This window comes from Exophiala spinifera (genome assembly GCF_000836115.1).
Source record: "Exophiala spinifera strain CBS 89968 unplaced genomic scaffold supercont1.5, whole genome shotgun sequence".
In the NCBI taxonomy this organism is placed as follows: Eukaryota; Fungi; Ascomycota; class Eurotiomycetes; order Chaetothyriales; family Herpotrichiellaceae; genus Exophiala; species Exophiala spinifera.
In genome coordinates this window covers 1,023,380-1,036,985 of record NW_015622517.1, presented here as the reverse complement: position 1 = coordinate 1,036,985, position 13,606 = coordinate 1,023,380, and the positions used below count along the sequence as shown (strand labels likewise).

Genomic DNA, 13,606 nt, shown 5'->3' with positions numbered 1-13,606 from the left:
AAAGTCTAGCTTGCACAAAGTCGCTGATGGAAGAGGTTCCGAGGTTCAGACAACCCCCGCAGAAACAATCCGAGTCCAGGTCTCAACACTGTAGCTCGTAGAATACTGATTGGAGTGAGAAAGTCGCTGACTAAGGTAAGATGAAAAGACTTCAGGTCGCTTAGGGACAACCAGCCGGCTCGTCATTGGCAATCGCAGAATCCTTAGTTCCGATTGCAGATAACTCTTGTTTACATACAAGCAAGACGGGACCCCTCTGGCATCTGTGTAGATAGGCGATGGGCGTCGTCGCAGCGTTGACGGGAGCATCGCAGGTTAAGTTGCAAAGACGGTCTGTCTCCTCTTTAGGGTCTTTACAGTAGAACCTGTGCCTGAGTCAATGACAGGGCGTGGCTGTGAGACGAGGCTTTTCTTCGCACCCGCGGGATCCTCCTTCCTTCAAATATGATTCATATTTCAGCACCGCTTCTCACCACATTGCAGTCTCCATCATCCACTCCTCTGACCTGAGGCACGCGTAGCGACTCCATCTACCATTCATTCTGGGGTTTAAAGCCGTGCCGGATCATGATCGGTCAAGTCTTAACCAAGTTCGAGATTACGACAGTCCTCTGGGTGGTCCTTGGACATGTATTTCTCGGCGGCCTCACTCTCATCCTTGTCCTGACTGGCAATCTGTACCTGTCTCGTAGGGAACTCAGACATTTACGACGCCTAGGTCAGCGCGGGGTGAGCGGCCTCGCCGACCAGTTTGACGCGAGATACGAAAAGGAAGAAGGAGCAGCGCAGGACGAACCGATCATCGTCAAGGCGCTCTACATCTACCCCATCAAGTCATGCGCACCCATCGGACTGCAACGGGCTCTGCTGACCAAAACTGGCTTCGCATACGACCGATGCTTTGCTCTTGCCGTGGAGGCCAATCCGGGTGAGTGGCAGTTCATCAGCCAGCGTACGAAGCCACGGATGTCACTAGTCAAGCAAGAACTGTGGCTTCCGGACGAACAGAGCAGCCCAGACGACCGACTGGTGCAGGCGGGCGGCTGTCTCATCGTGAGCTTCCCCAACCCTGATGCTCCCAACGCGTTCGGATCCATCAGAGCCATGTTCGAGGCGCGGGCGTTGTCTGCAGTTCCCCACGTCCGCTTTGTCGTACCACTGCTTCCTTCAGCCAGTCAAACGCGCCAATGGGGTCTACAGCTGAAGCCATTCACGATCCACAGTCGCCAGGCCTCGGGCCTCGATTTTGGGCAACTGCCTCCTGTTGCAGCGGCACTCCCCAAGCTGAAGAGGTTTCTCAAGATCCCGGAACGTCAGAGGCTTACCTTGATGAGGTGTACACCAGACACTCTTGTCCGCACAACCAGGAATCTAGCGCCGCTGAATTACATCGGCACGCCCGCGGTTCACGGCTACACGGATCAACAGCCTGTGCACGTCATAAACTTGCCATCGGTGCACGCCACGTCCAAGCTGCTACCACGAGAGAATCGGCCTCTTGATGCGCTGCGGTTCCGAGCAAACATCTATTGTGCAGGCGCACCTGCGTTTTCAGAGGAAACGTGGAAACGGTACAGGATCATACCCAGATCCGTAGCCTCGGGACTACGAAAGGCCAAGGTTGCGCCCGTATTTTCGGTGGTTTGTCGCACGTCCAGGTGCACGATGCCCAATGTCATCCCTGAAAAGGGCGTCTTCGAGGAAGACACCCCTCGTCCGGAGAAGAAGAGGGGGAGGCCTCAGCCGAGCACCACGCTGGTCAAATATCGAACAGTCGAGAACGGCAACCCGGCAGCGCTGGGATATCTGGGCATGCATTGCGTGCCGGAAGACTCATCGCTGAAGGAGGCTGTCGACCAGATTCTTGGCCTGTACGTCGAGGTCGGTGACGAGATTGCCGTGCTCGAGAGGGGAAACCACCTCTACGGCTCCACCGGGGATGACTACTGAGCAAGGACGCCGCTGCAATCGCGCGCAGCACCACCTGCAGATCCCTCTCTCCGGTCACACCCGCCCGGCTGGCTGCACTCCACGCCCCCAAGCACTCCTCCCTCACATTCGCTGTTCGAGGTGGTCATGGTACAGAACCTGACGGGGGCGGAGAATGGCCGGACACAAAGGATGCGACGGCTGAACAGAAGAGATGCAGGATATCGAATCGGGGTCTTACGTGGACAAGACCAAAATAGACTTCGTGTATGCACAAGCGAATAGAGCTCAAGGATGCGCAAGCGAACATGGATCGTATTCCCGGGTGCCCTAGTACAGAACTTGACGGGGGCGAAGAATGACCCGGAAAACAAAGCATGCGGCGAGTGACAGAAGAGATGCAGGACTTGCATCGGGGCTCTAACTAGTAAGCAACCGAGCATAGTAGAGTTCAAGTATGCACAGGCGAACATGGATTGTATTTTGAACAAGCAACAGTGCAGATATCTATCAAGACTCGAATCCCTACAGGTCCTACACAGTTCTCCCAGAGTCCAAGTACTCCTAGACCAAAAAGTTTGGCTTCGGACGAATACAAAAGTGAATACTCGGAAAAGCCACAAGACAACACCAGCCAACACTGTGAACACAGACTCCAGCTTCCCAGCTTGAAATCCATCCACTCTGCAAAACCGGCCGACCTTGTAGCTCAACCGCTGTGAACACTGTAATCTATTTCCTCAGGGGAAACTTGAAAGCCGGCTTGATGGGCGAGAGATTGAAAGGGGTGAGACGCCGCGAAATGGGGCTTCTGGGTCGACTTGGGGCTCCAGTTGAGCATCATGATATTCGGATGCGGAGGAGGAGTCTGGGGACCTTGATCTTAGGGGCAATCGCGATCTAGGAGGCAGAAACCGAACGCGGTCGGACGCTGACATTTGCAACTCGCTCTCTCTTAACGGTGGTGAGCGAGGGTGGTCAAATTCTGGATATTCCCTTGCTCTTGGATGAGGGTTTTCGCTGCGAGTCGAACGTGCATGAGCTGATTTCCCTAGACGTCGTGATAATTCGATACGTACAGCACGAGCCGACATCTTTGGGGGTGGTGAATAGATGTGATCGGACGCTTCTGGATGAAACATTCCTGCTAGACCAACCGGCAAGCCTTGTTCAGTTGATAAGGAGGAGGAGGGTCTCATGGTAGCTGGAGATTTGTCACGACGAGAAGCCGGAGGAGACGTATGCTGTGAAAGAGCTCGGATCGATGATGTGACGCCGACATGGGCAGGGCCTGTTTGATGGAAGCGAGGGTGCGGATGGCGGCCGAGTGGGTAGAGACGGTTTGGATCTCCAGTATTGGCAAAATCGAATCGTTGCTTGTGATCCATCCATATCAAGTCGTTCACTCTTTTGATTACAAAGAAGCACCTTTGGCGTAACCACCACGCCCTCGTTCTCAGTATGAACGGCCTGGGATCGAAAGTCCATCCTAGACCATGGCGAGGCCCGGTTCCCGATTTTCGGAGTGTGACATAGCTAAAATCTCGGTACTAACGGTCCAGATCGACCGCCAACTTGGTCAATCTGTTCCCAGCTTTCCTTCTAATGAGCTTGAGAAAGACTCGGTCTGCACGGGCTTGGTCTGGAAGAGGCAGCTCCCTGTCAGAGACAGGCACACGGTCCAGGAGGCGCTTGTGGAGGGTAAGAATCGATTCGTCCAAATGTGCCACATGTATGGCAAGCTTCTGGTATGAGAGACAGTGGTCGTCCCGCTGAACTGCGCTTGGAGCCAAACTTCGATCGAAACGGACATGTCTTTGAAGAGGAAATGGGCGTCGATCAGTATGCTGGCAACTGACTGCCACAGATCATCCATGAAGCCTGGATGCTTGGGGGGAGTTTGAGCAGAGCAAACAAAGAATGTTGAGAGCGTTAAGAGACTGTGTTGAAACGATGAAGTGAAGTGCCAGTAGAAGTCGGGTGGAGACGGAGGCGGAAGGAGAGCCAGGCTTGTTCCCAAGGTAAAGGAAAACTTTGAGAAGTCGCCTCCCATGTATGGAACGACAGCTGCGTGGGTCTTTCTGGTTGAGCTTTCCGCGGATCTCACTTGCTCTGCGCAGTCCAGGCTCTCGCAAGATGCCACTGAGGTTCCCTGTCGACTGTGCGGCCATCATCCTCAGGATATGGAGTCGGGGGTCTGGGCGGCGTCCTCTTTCCTTCCATCGAAGATCGACGACTAGGCAGCTCGGCGAACACTATGTGCGACCTGGTACTATTCGGGCTGGCTTGCTCCTGGGACTGGACAACCTCGCTGAATCTCGATCCGTCTCTGTTACGCCTGAAGCCCCCGAGCAAGCCTTCAGCAGCCGGCGTTGCCATGTGGCCATTCGGGCCCGTCAGTCTCTCGCAGATGGTGGTGTATTTGGGTGTCTCCTTGGATTCATCATTGTCAGACTTTGTCCTTCTCAGGCGTGCGACGAGTTTTGGAAATTGCTCTACAAAGAAATTCTTTACAGCCATGTTGTCGACAGTGGTGTGGTTTATTTGGCAATGTCAAGTATATCTCTGGGAGCGTGTCAACGAGACATGGATTCTAACGACTGATACAGAGCATTCAAGAAGCAGCAAAGAAAAGTTATGTTCGTGTCTAGGTCCTCAAAGGTCCTCGCAGGTCCTCATCACTTACCGTGTGAACCAGACTTGCAGTGCAAAGTCTTCAAGCCCACCCACCAGTCCTCATGGCGATCGGTATCGGTCCCTAATCACCTTCCGATGAAGGCTTCGAGAAAGCTTGAGCGAATTCTCTCACATGGGCCAGGCTCCTGGGACTAAAGCCAGGTGATGAAAACCCTTCAAGTTTGGAATGTTTCGAGAGCCTTTTCACGATACTCGAGAAGATCAAGGATACTTCGAGTCTAACGGCTGAAATTCTGGTACCGGCTGTTGGATTCGGATTAGCGTCCCGCACGTTTAGGGCCTCGGGCATCTGAATGTCGGCACAGAACAAGCTTCGAAAGGGGAACATCGAAAAGTACTATCAGACTCTCTCATACCTCACAACAACTAGTACCCGGCTAAGGTAAGATTTGACTCATCTGATGATAGAACATCTGAGATGCTTTCTGGTTTCCACCCCTAATTCATTTTGCTAACCCTTTCAAGTCTGAACCGGCGGAGGCGACTGCTCCGTCGAGGTACCGCGCGGGTAGTAGCCATACAAGTGGATTTGGTGGCCTACATCGGACGCACCCAACCTGACTTTCCTCACACTCGACTCTGTCTCCTCTAAGCAACTTCTTGTTGCTTGACAGCCTTCTCCTCGTCATGGTCATTCTCGCTGAACTCTCCATGACCTACATCAGAAGCCTGTTGATGGCGGAGGTCCCGATGCGTCACTTCAGCCATGTCGGTATCGTGCTCGACGTTCAGACTGCGCCCTCTCTTCTCAGGACCCACGAAGGTGATAATGATCAGGTAGGCATACACGCAGCCCATGAATATGCAAATGACCTTTCCGTAGTTGTATCGCTTGACGGTCTTGCCCTTTTTGGTGATAGGCTCGAGAGGAAACCGTTCGCCGAGGGTCGACTCGATGGTCGACGACGCCGATGAGGCCAGATTGCCAAGTTGGTACGACGTGCCCACCACGAAGGTACGCAAGGATCCGGGCGATAATTCCATCAGATGGATTGGGATCACACCCCATGCGCCCTGGACGCAGAACTGCTCGAAAAATGCGGCAGCCATGATCGCTTTCGACGATGTGAAAGTATATGGATACAAGAGTGCGCCTCCCACGATGCAAATAACTATGATACTGAGTCGCCGACCAAATATTTGAGAGCAGTATCCCACTGTGGTTCCACCGGTCATGGCTCCGAGATTGGCGACAACCATCGTAACCGTCGTGGCATCCGGGGAGAATTTGAACTGATTCCCAAGCATGGTTGGATACCTATGGCCTTGAGTTTAGTTCTATGTTCATTGCACGTCTTGAGGGAACTTACAGGTCTTGACTGCCGTGACTACTGAAATTCATCCCAGCCATGAGAAGGACAAGATAGATCAGGAGCATCCAATGATTTTTGAGGGCGACTCGTCCTTCAGATATAAAAGTGCCTGCGAGACTGCCCTGCTGGTGGCGGATCGCTTGACGAGCGCGGAACGTGTTCGTTTCAGGAAGACACAAGCGGAAAAGAATGATGAGAATGGGTGGGCATGCACCGAACCAGAAGAGAGGCCTCCAGCCATGTGAAGTGGTGTTGACAAGTGCGCGGGCAAAGGCTGCGGCGAGAAGGTAGCCAAAAGCGTAGCCCTGCTGCAGCATGCCAGAAATGATGCCACGAGCGGCGTCCGGGCAATCTTCCAGCGCTGTAGCTGCGGCATTTCCGTACAGACCACCCATTGCTATGCCAAACAACGCCCTTACCGCCAGAAACTGGGCATAGGTTTGGGTAAACCCAGTACCCAGCTCCAAAGCGACGAAGAGAAGATTGTTGATTATGAACGGCCTATCACATGTGAGTATTAGTGGATGTTTTATCCATCAAGATCCCAAAGACTTGGCTCCTACCATTTGCGGCCGTATCGATCAGCGGCGATACCGAAGATAGTCGAACCGAGGGATCGGAACATGAGCACCAACGTAATGCCCCAGGTGATGTCGGTATTGGACTTGCCAAAGGTCTCGGCGAGATCTGACACTGTCAAGGAGACGGTGAAAAAGTCAAAGGCATCCCAGGACCAGGCAAAAAAGGCCACCAAGAAAAACAGCCACTGCTGCGTGTTGAGCATGGCCAGGAGCTTGAAAGGATTCTCCGCCTTGGCCATAGGTGGCTTCAGGGTGGTGAATCGAGTGGCTGCATATCTGCCAATAGACATGCGCTGGTCCGTTGGTTCTTCAGACTCATCTCGCTGGTCCTCACGAATCTTGCTCTCGTAAGGTGGATTCGGACCAGGTTGAACGTCGACGTTGGCCATCGTGAAGCTAGTTTGTGTAACGGGCGGGCAACAGGCAACGAGATCTCAATCGAGGAAGGATTGTAAGCCCTCGTCTGCAGAGTTGGAGACGAGTCGTAGCAGTAGAAGGCGGAATCGAGCATGGGACATGTCAGGCTTTTTAAAGGCGGTCGAAAGGGGAGCTCTGTGCCAGGTGATCAGCAGAGCAGGGGATACTCCATCCCTCGTGCTCTGGTAGCAACAACACCACGCACAGGATTGACAATATGCCCATTGCAGTAGCGGTAATGGGGCGCCATGGTGGTGTGTTCAACGGATCGCACACGATCAAACCATTGGCCGGTGCTGGCGTCGGCTTCTGAACTGTTACCTGCAACTCTGGAGAAGGCCCTCTTCGGTAGGCTGGATCGAGGGAGGTTGCGGGGTGCAAGTCAAGGATCTGTATACCGCAACGAATAACAGCACGCCCACGGGTGGCCAGCGCGGGATCAGAGGTAACATCGCGACGATCGACAGGCCGACCGTGGCGCTACTTTTCGGAGGATACAGGAATCCCCTTCGACCTTGGACCACTGTGTCTGTAGGTTCTGTGCAAGACGTGACGAGAACGGGCCGGAGAAAGTAACGCCCTCGATGGAACATCACGGCGAACATTCTCTTGAGCTTCCATAAGGTTACTGAGATCGGCGAGTCGACGCGAGGACCTTCATTTGGGCTTTGGATGAGGCGACGAGAAGACGCCGGGGATGTCGGTGGTTGATGTCGCCGCAGGGCCATGGACCGTGGACCACGGGCTCAACTTGGCTACACTTGGCCTCGCACTTGGCCTGCGCGAGTGGCTTTGACAGCTGCCACTAGGAACGCGACACTGGAAGTGTCGAAGCCTGGGCAAGCCAGACAACAGCCTGTCACTGGTCCGGTTACGATGCTTTGGGGCTCAAGGACTGAAAACAAGATCATCGCAAGCCTCCACAAGCATTTTCGCACCCCGTGAGTTACAACTTCTAACCCCAAGTGGCTCTCGGCGGTGGAATCTTCTGCCGCGGGGTGTGTGAGCTTAGATGGCCAACAGACCACCATCAGTCTATCGCCGCCTTCCTTTTTCTTTGGTCATCAGCAACAGGTTCTCGCACAGAGTAGTATAGGAGGTATATAGTGGCGACGAGAACTTTGTCTGTTGGCGATGAATGCACGACGTACCGCCGCCCAGCTGGCCAGCTAATGTGTACAGATAGATCGCCGTGGGGAACGTACTGTATGTCAAGAAAGCATACCTAGCTAGGTAGGCAAGGTAGGTGGTGGCTGTAGGTACACGTAGCTGGGTGGAAACGCTTAAAATGAGAGTCGACGACTCTCCTCGGGTTCCGTCGGGATGGTTTGTTCTGAGACGTCTTGTTGATCACAAGCGAGGTTCAATGGTCGGAGGGTCAACATTCACTGGAGCTTCCAATGGTCTGTCTGGCCTGGTTCGTGCTCCCAAGGGGAAAACACAGTGAACGTGGTCGACAAACGTACGGAGAAGAATCACATCCAGCGCCTGCCCATTGCCGCCCTCCTCTTGCGCAGCAGCATGCATGTCAAAACGTACTCAGTAGCCTGGTCTCATTCTGGTCGGCCACGGCGAGAAAGAGAAAAAAAAAGAAAGAAAGAAAGGATCCAGACTGCCTTCGTCTCGGAATAGCACGTCGACACGTCCAGCCCGCTCGCAGCTGGAACGGCGGGACACAACGACCGCGCTCAGCTGTCTTCGAAGGGGCAAACAAAGGACAACCGATACCTCCGTACCGTGCAGGACTGTACTGTACGTGTGGAATGCGAAACATGGCAATCGGACAATTTGACTTGACTACCGACATGATTAGGAATACCAAAACTAAAATACCTATACGAGATAGGTAGACAACCGCCTCCCACCCCACCAAGCCTAGTCATTCGGAAACCGTAGATACTTTTGTGTTGGAGCCATTCCCTTGTCTTCCCTTCATCCCATTTCTACCCGAGTCAACCTCATGCTTCAAAAAAGGCAAAGCAGTCGTGAGTGACTTCGCCGTTAGATCTGCATAATAAGCAAAAAAGGACAAACGGGAAATACCGCGAGGTGGAGGAGAGAGACGTTGTGGATTGTCACGTCCTGCATTGCCATACACCCCTTCCTTGCCATAGAAAATTAATGATAAAAACGCCGTTATGCTGACCAACCGAGCGATAGCCACATTACGGAAATTGTGATTACCTGGAAACGCTGGTTCAAAATCCCTTCCCACCTTTGGCGCCGATCATAGAGGTTTGTTTCTTTCATCATTTATGTTGTGTGTGGGTATCAATCGACATGTTGGTAACAACATGGAAAAGAAGAGCTCAGGCACCCACGGGTGTGGTTGGAGGTGTGACCTGAGTTGATAGGCAGGCGTCATGCGTAACATGCGTGATACGCATGACGTGTGCGCCCTGAGTAAGTAGGTCGATGACATGCGCGTAATGAGTTGGTCGCAGGGACCATGGCATGAAGGGAATCATTCCTGAGGTTCCTGCGATAGTCGAGGCTTCTTTGCAGGGTGGGCTGCATCATCACGTTCCTGGAGCTGCTTTTCCAGCTCTTCAACTCTTCGTTTCAGATCATCGCGCTCTCGAACAGCGCTGTCGCGCTCGCGACGCAGATTGTTCTCATTGTCCGAGTAGAAGCCGTTGATGACTTCTAGTTCCGACACCCGCGTGCGGAGGTTGGTGTTGACGGCGACAAGTTGTTCGTAGGTCATCGACTCGGATCGATCTGCGGTCAATGCAGTTGCGCCGGGGGATGGATGACTGAACGAGTGGACGCCAGGGAGAGAAGGGGAGGAGTTGGTGTGGTCGGCCACTGCGGCAGATGCGCCATCGAACACGTGCTGAGGCGCAATGTTGGGATCGTGCTGCGCCCCTGGCGTGCCCGTCCGCGAGACAGGAGAGTGAGATCGTTCGGAAGGTGCAGTTGTCGTGGCCATCTGTGAAACACGACGATGTAGACTGAAGCCATTGGGGGCGGATACCTCCGTGATGGGCGCAGAGGTGCTGTTGGGCTCGTACTGTGCAGAGTCAGCATACACGACGCGGATCTTGCCAGTCGCTGTAAGGCGCACCTTCTTCTTGGGCAGCGCAGTGGTCGTCTTGACCCTATTGCGACTCTTGATTACATCTGTCTTGAGACTGATTGGGCGCGGACGGCCGTGCAACTTGAGGAAAAGTCCGCAGGCGTTGCACAAGACCGAGCCAGCTTCATCGCGCCGCCATAGAGGAGTGGTCGAGGTCTGGCAGTTCTGACATACAGGCTGTGAAAAGGGAAGAGTCTGGTCAGCGCTGGGTAATGAGGCAGCCATGGTGCGGTTGTGAAGATGGAGATGGGAAAGTAGAAAGTTTGTTATCGAAGCGCAGAGACGATAAGATAAAGATAAGAGAATTCAAGGTTGCGGTGGGTGGTGGATGAGAATGTAACCAAAGGCCCAAAAAGTCTTGGCGCCGGTTTTGCCGGTGGCAGGAAAGAGTGTGGGAGGGAGTCGCTCTTACCGGTGCACTTCCTGCAATCCCTGCGATTCCCGGTGTTGGCACTGGTGGCATCAGCGCATAATGAGCCAGTGGTGATCCATGGCTGCCTGAAAACGACCTGTAAGGTATATCAACACACGATTCCTCTTCGGCTTCATCTGCACCAGGCATACCTCAGCGGTGGCCCGTTCGCCAGCGATGTCAGAGACGATAATCCAGGTAGGTTGGGTCGTGGTTCCGAATGGTAGCCTCGTCCCAGACTCAGGCTGGCGCTGCGTGTGTGGAATTGAGGCTCGTGCAGGAACAGATGGCTCGAACTCGGCAAGGCAGTGGACGACGGGCGTGAGATATCCTTCCCATAATATGCAGGCTGTGGCAGCGGCGAATGCGGCCTCTCCCCCTCTCTTCTGCTCGTGCTGTACTCCTCCAACCCCGGCTCCTTCAGCGGTGTCGATGGTGGTCGGTAGGGGGGATCGACGGGAGAGGCTCGAAAGAGCGGTGGACCTGCAACTGCGGAAGCCGTGTTGGGCGGTGGCTGAGAGACCAGAACCGTGGTCTCGTCGGGGGGACCAAATGAGAGGACGCCTCTAGTATCAGAGGCAAGAAACGAAAATGAGAGGATTGGCAAGGAAAGCAAGCAAACAAAACTGAAAGGAGTGAATGTGTACAGAAGTAGCACCAAGGCAAAGCGAAAAGAGTGTGTGTACCAATTGGCAGGAATCAATGAATCAGTGAACGGATGTATCGATAATGTGAAGAGACAATCGATATCTCGATACGCGGGCTCCTCGAGGCTTTTGCTGGCACCCAATCCAATTCCAGCGTCAAAGGGGCCTGGCCTGTCTGTGGGAGCCGCACAATATTGGACTCCGCCGTCAGCCTAGGAGCTGCATGTCTAATTGCGCCTTGTCGGAGCTTGGACGCGTCTGTTGAGATGAGGGTTCTGCCCTAAATGATGTTAGTGAACTCGTCGAGGTCCCAAGAGTAGCCTGGTGGTCCTTTCGGTGTGCTCCGTATTAGGAGGCTCGAATCCGCACCTGAGGCCACCACAGTCGACTGTAGTCTGCGAGGGAGTACACGCGTGCGGCGAGGAATGTTTGTTCCAGCAGAGCGCCAACTGGATCACGGCCCTACCTGGAATCCAGCAATTGTGCACGCGTTGATTCGGTGGCTGTGGGAATCTGGGGAAGCAAAAGAGATTGCCCAATCTCACGGTGGAGGTCCGAATTCCGAATGCGCCCCCTTTTCCCGGTCGTCGCGGACGCTGCCACAAACTCAACCTCTTGTCGGTACCCAAGATTAGAATAGAAGAAACGGCTTCACCCGCCCGCAGTCAGTACGGCGTGCGCTATCGCGTTTATCAGAGGGAATTGTTGACAGCCGCGACACCCGCAGCAAATCTACCAGACCGTTATGACAAGCCTTGCGATGGGATTGCCTCATCCCCCGTCCATATAAACGTGCCGCTGAAGGTGCAGCTGTGACAGCTGTCATCATCTCTATCCCCTGCTCGCTTATTTCAAGATCGTCTGCCGCGCCGCACTTGGCAAACCGTGCATCCAGACTGACATACAAGTAGCCCGTTTACCGCCGACCTGGTAAAGTCATGATTATTGTCAATCTGACGAGCACGCAAAGGTGTACAGCACATGCAGAACAAACAAGGCCTCCCTATCGGGGGACAAACATTCAAATCAGATTAGCAACAAACTTCCGACCATCAAGTTTTCTGCGCAACCACATCTACGGCACAGGAAGCCTCGTTAATGTCTTCGACATTCTTGCTCGTTACGGCATCACATGTAAGTTGCTCGACACTATCAATACCTCAGCAGCGGCCCGAAATCCTGATGGCAGCGGGCCCCTGCGTGCTTGCCTGCGTCAATCACGTACATTTGACCTGTCTTGATCCAGTCTTTGCTTAAATATCTCAACGCCAACGCCGGTAACCACTGGAGTATAACAAAGTGTTGCAATACCAACGTAGAGCTGAATGCCATCTAAAAACTGCGACTTATCTAACTCGCTCCAACGACTGTACTTAGTCACGTCGGCGCGTCTGAAATTCTCGACCACGTTAAAGCGCCTTCATACGTTAAAAGAGAAGACTCTTGACTGAGTGACAACCAATAGCGTCTCAGGTGTACGGGTGATGCACCATGACCAACCTGACAGGCAATAACAAGAACGATGCGTCAGCTGACAGAAATGACATGAGCCAGATGTGTATCTCTGATGAGGGCTTCAGTGCGACTCGTCTAGACTTCCTTATCAATGTGAAACACATCTTTCCACGTCATTGAGAGACAGGATTCAACCATCTCAAAAGCACAAGGCACCACCATCGACTATCAAGTCTGAACCAGTGATATATCTGCCGGCTCGTTTACTAGTGAGGAGGACAACTGGACCAGTAATCTCCTCAATATCTCCCATACGGCCCATAGGGCATCGACTGGCCCAGATATCTCTGACCGGCCGCAGACTGTCGCCCGCATTGAGCACTGTGTCCATGTAGCCAGGAGAGATTGAATTAACACGTATACCATGCACTGCCCATTCAGCGGCAAGGTTTTTAGTCAGAGTCCGTACACCACTTTTGCTTATGTTGTAGGCTGTTTGAGGCTGCGGGTAGTTGGTTGAATGGCCAGAGATCGATGCTGTAAAGAGTATTGAGCCTCCTTTCTTGGTATCGATCATGTGTTTGGCAGCTGCTTGAGCACATAGGAAAGACCCTGTCAGGTTGACGTCGACGACCTTGCGGAATTGGTTGGCGGTTGCTGATATAGAGTGGACGCAGCCAACAATGCCCGCAAAACAGCACAAGACATCGACGCTTCCCATCAAATCCCGAGCATCCTGGAATGCCTTTTCTACGGCTGTCTCTGAGGTCACGTCAACGTGGACTGCGTGGATGGGGGTTTTCGGAAAGTCCTGTTTCAGGTCGGAGATCGCTTTCGAAGAGCTGTCAATCGTCGATTGCAAGTCCATCAAAGTTAAAGCGGTTGCGCCATGCTCCAGAAGCGCTCGAGCAGATGCCAATGCCAATGTACCAGCACCGCCAGTGAGAACAGCATTGCCCTCAATCTTGAAGCGAGCAGCGGCCCTCTCAGCCGGAGACGTCGATGAAACGGGTGGGAGGGGTGCTGTCAGAGGATTGTCGGCTACTGACAAAGTCATGGTCGGAATGACCCTGGAG

At 53.5% G+C, this 13,606-nt stretch overlaps 5 protein-coding genes across 5 annotated transcripts; 1 reads left to right on the top strand and 4 right to left on the bottom strand.

Annotated features, from left to right (window-relative positions):
* Positions 1–567: 567 nt before the first annotated feature.
* On the top strand, positions 568–1,950 carry PV08_06957 (uncharacterized protein; the record flags this gene model as incomplete). The annotated part of the gene is made up of 1 exon (XM_016381290.1): positions 568–1,950. The coding sequence occupies one exon, from the start codon at positions 568–570 to the stop codon at positions 1,948–1,950; it is 1,383 nt and encodes a 460-aa protein (XP_016234392.1).
* A 2,082-nt stretch (positions 1,951–4,032) lies between these two features.
* On the bottom strand, positions 4,033–4,449 carry PV08_06956 (uncharacterized protein; the record flags this gene model as incomplete). Its single annotated transcript, XM_016381289.1, has 1 exon — positions 4,033–4,449. The coding sequence occupies one exon, from the start codon at positions 4,447–4,449 to the stop codon at positions 4,033–4,035; it is 417 nt and encodes a 138-aa protein (XP_016234391.1).
* Positions 4,450–5,214: 765 nt separating this feature from the next.
* On the bottom strand, positions 5,215–6,909 carry PV08_06955 (uncharacterized protein; the record flags this gene model as incomplete). The annotated part of the gene is made up of 3 exons (XM_016381288.1): positions 5,215–5,884; positions 5,937–6,440; positions 6,503–6,909. 3 exons carry the CDS (start codon positions 6,907–6,909, stop codon positions 5,215–5,217), a joined length of 1,581 nt encoding a protein of 526 aa, XP_016234390.1.
* Positions 6,910–9,401: 2,492 nt separating this feature from the next.
* PV08_06954 (protein GZF3) lies at positions 9,402–10,241 on the bottom strand (the record flags this gene model as incomplete). The annotated part of the gene is made up of 1 exon (XM_016381287.1): positions 9,402–10,241. The coding sequence occupies one exon, from the start codon at positions 10,239–10,241 to the stop codon at positions 9,402–9,404; it is 840 nt and encodes a 279-aa protein (XP_016234389.1).
* A 2,488-nt stretch (positions 10,242–12,729) lies between these two features.
* On the bottom strand, positions 12,730–13,587 carry PV08_06953 (uncharacterized protein; the record flags this gene model as incomplete). Its single annotated transcript, XM_016381286.1, has 1 exon — positions 12,730–13,587. The coding sequence occupies one exon, from the start codon at positions 13,585–13,587 to the stop codon at positions 12,730–12,732; it is 858 nt and encodes a 285-aa protein (XP_016234388.1).
* Between the last annotated feature and the right edge of the window lie 19 nt (positions 13,588–13,606).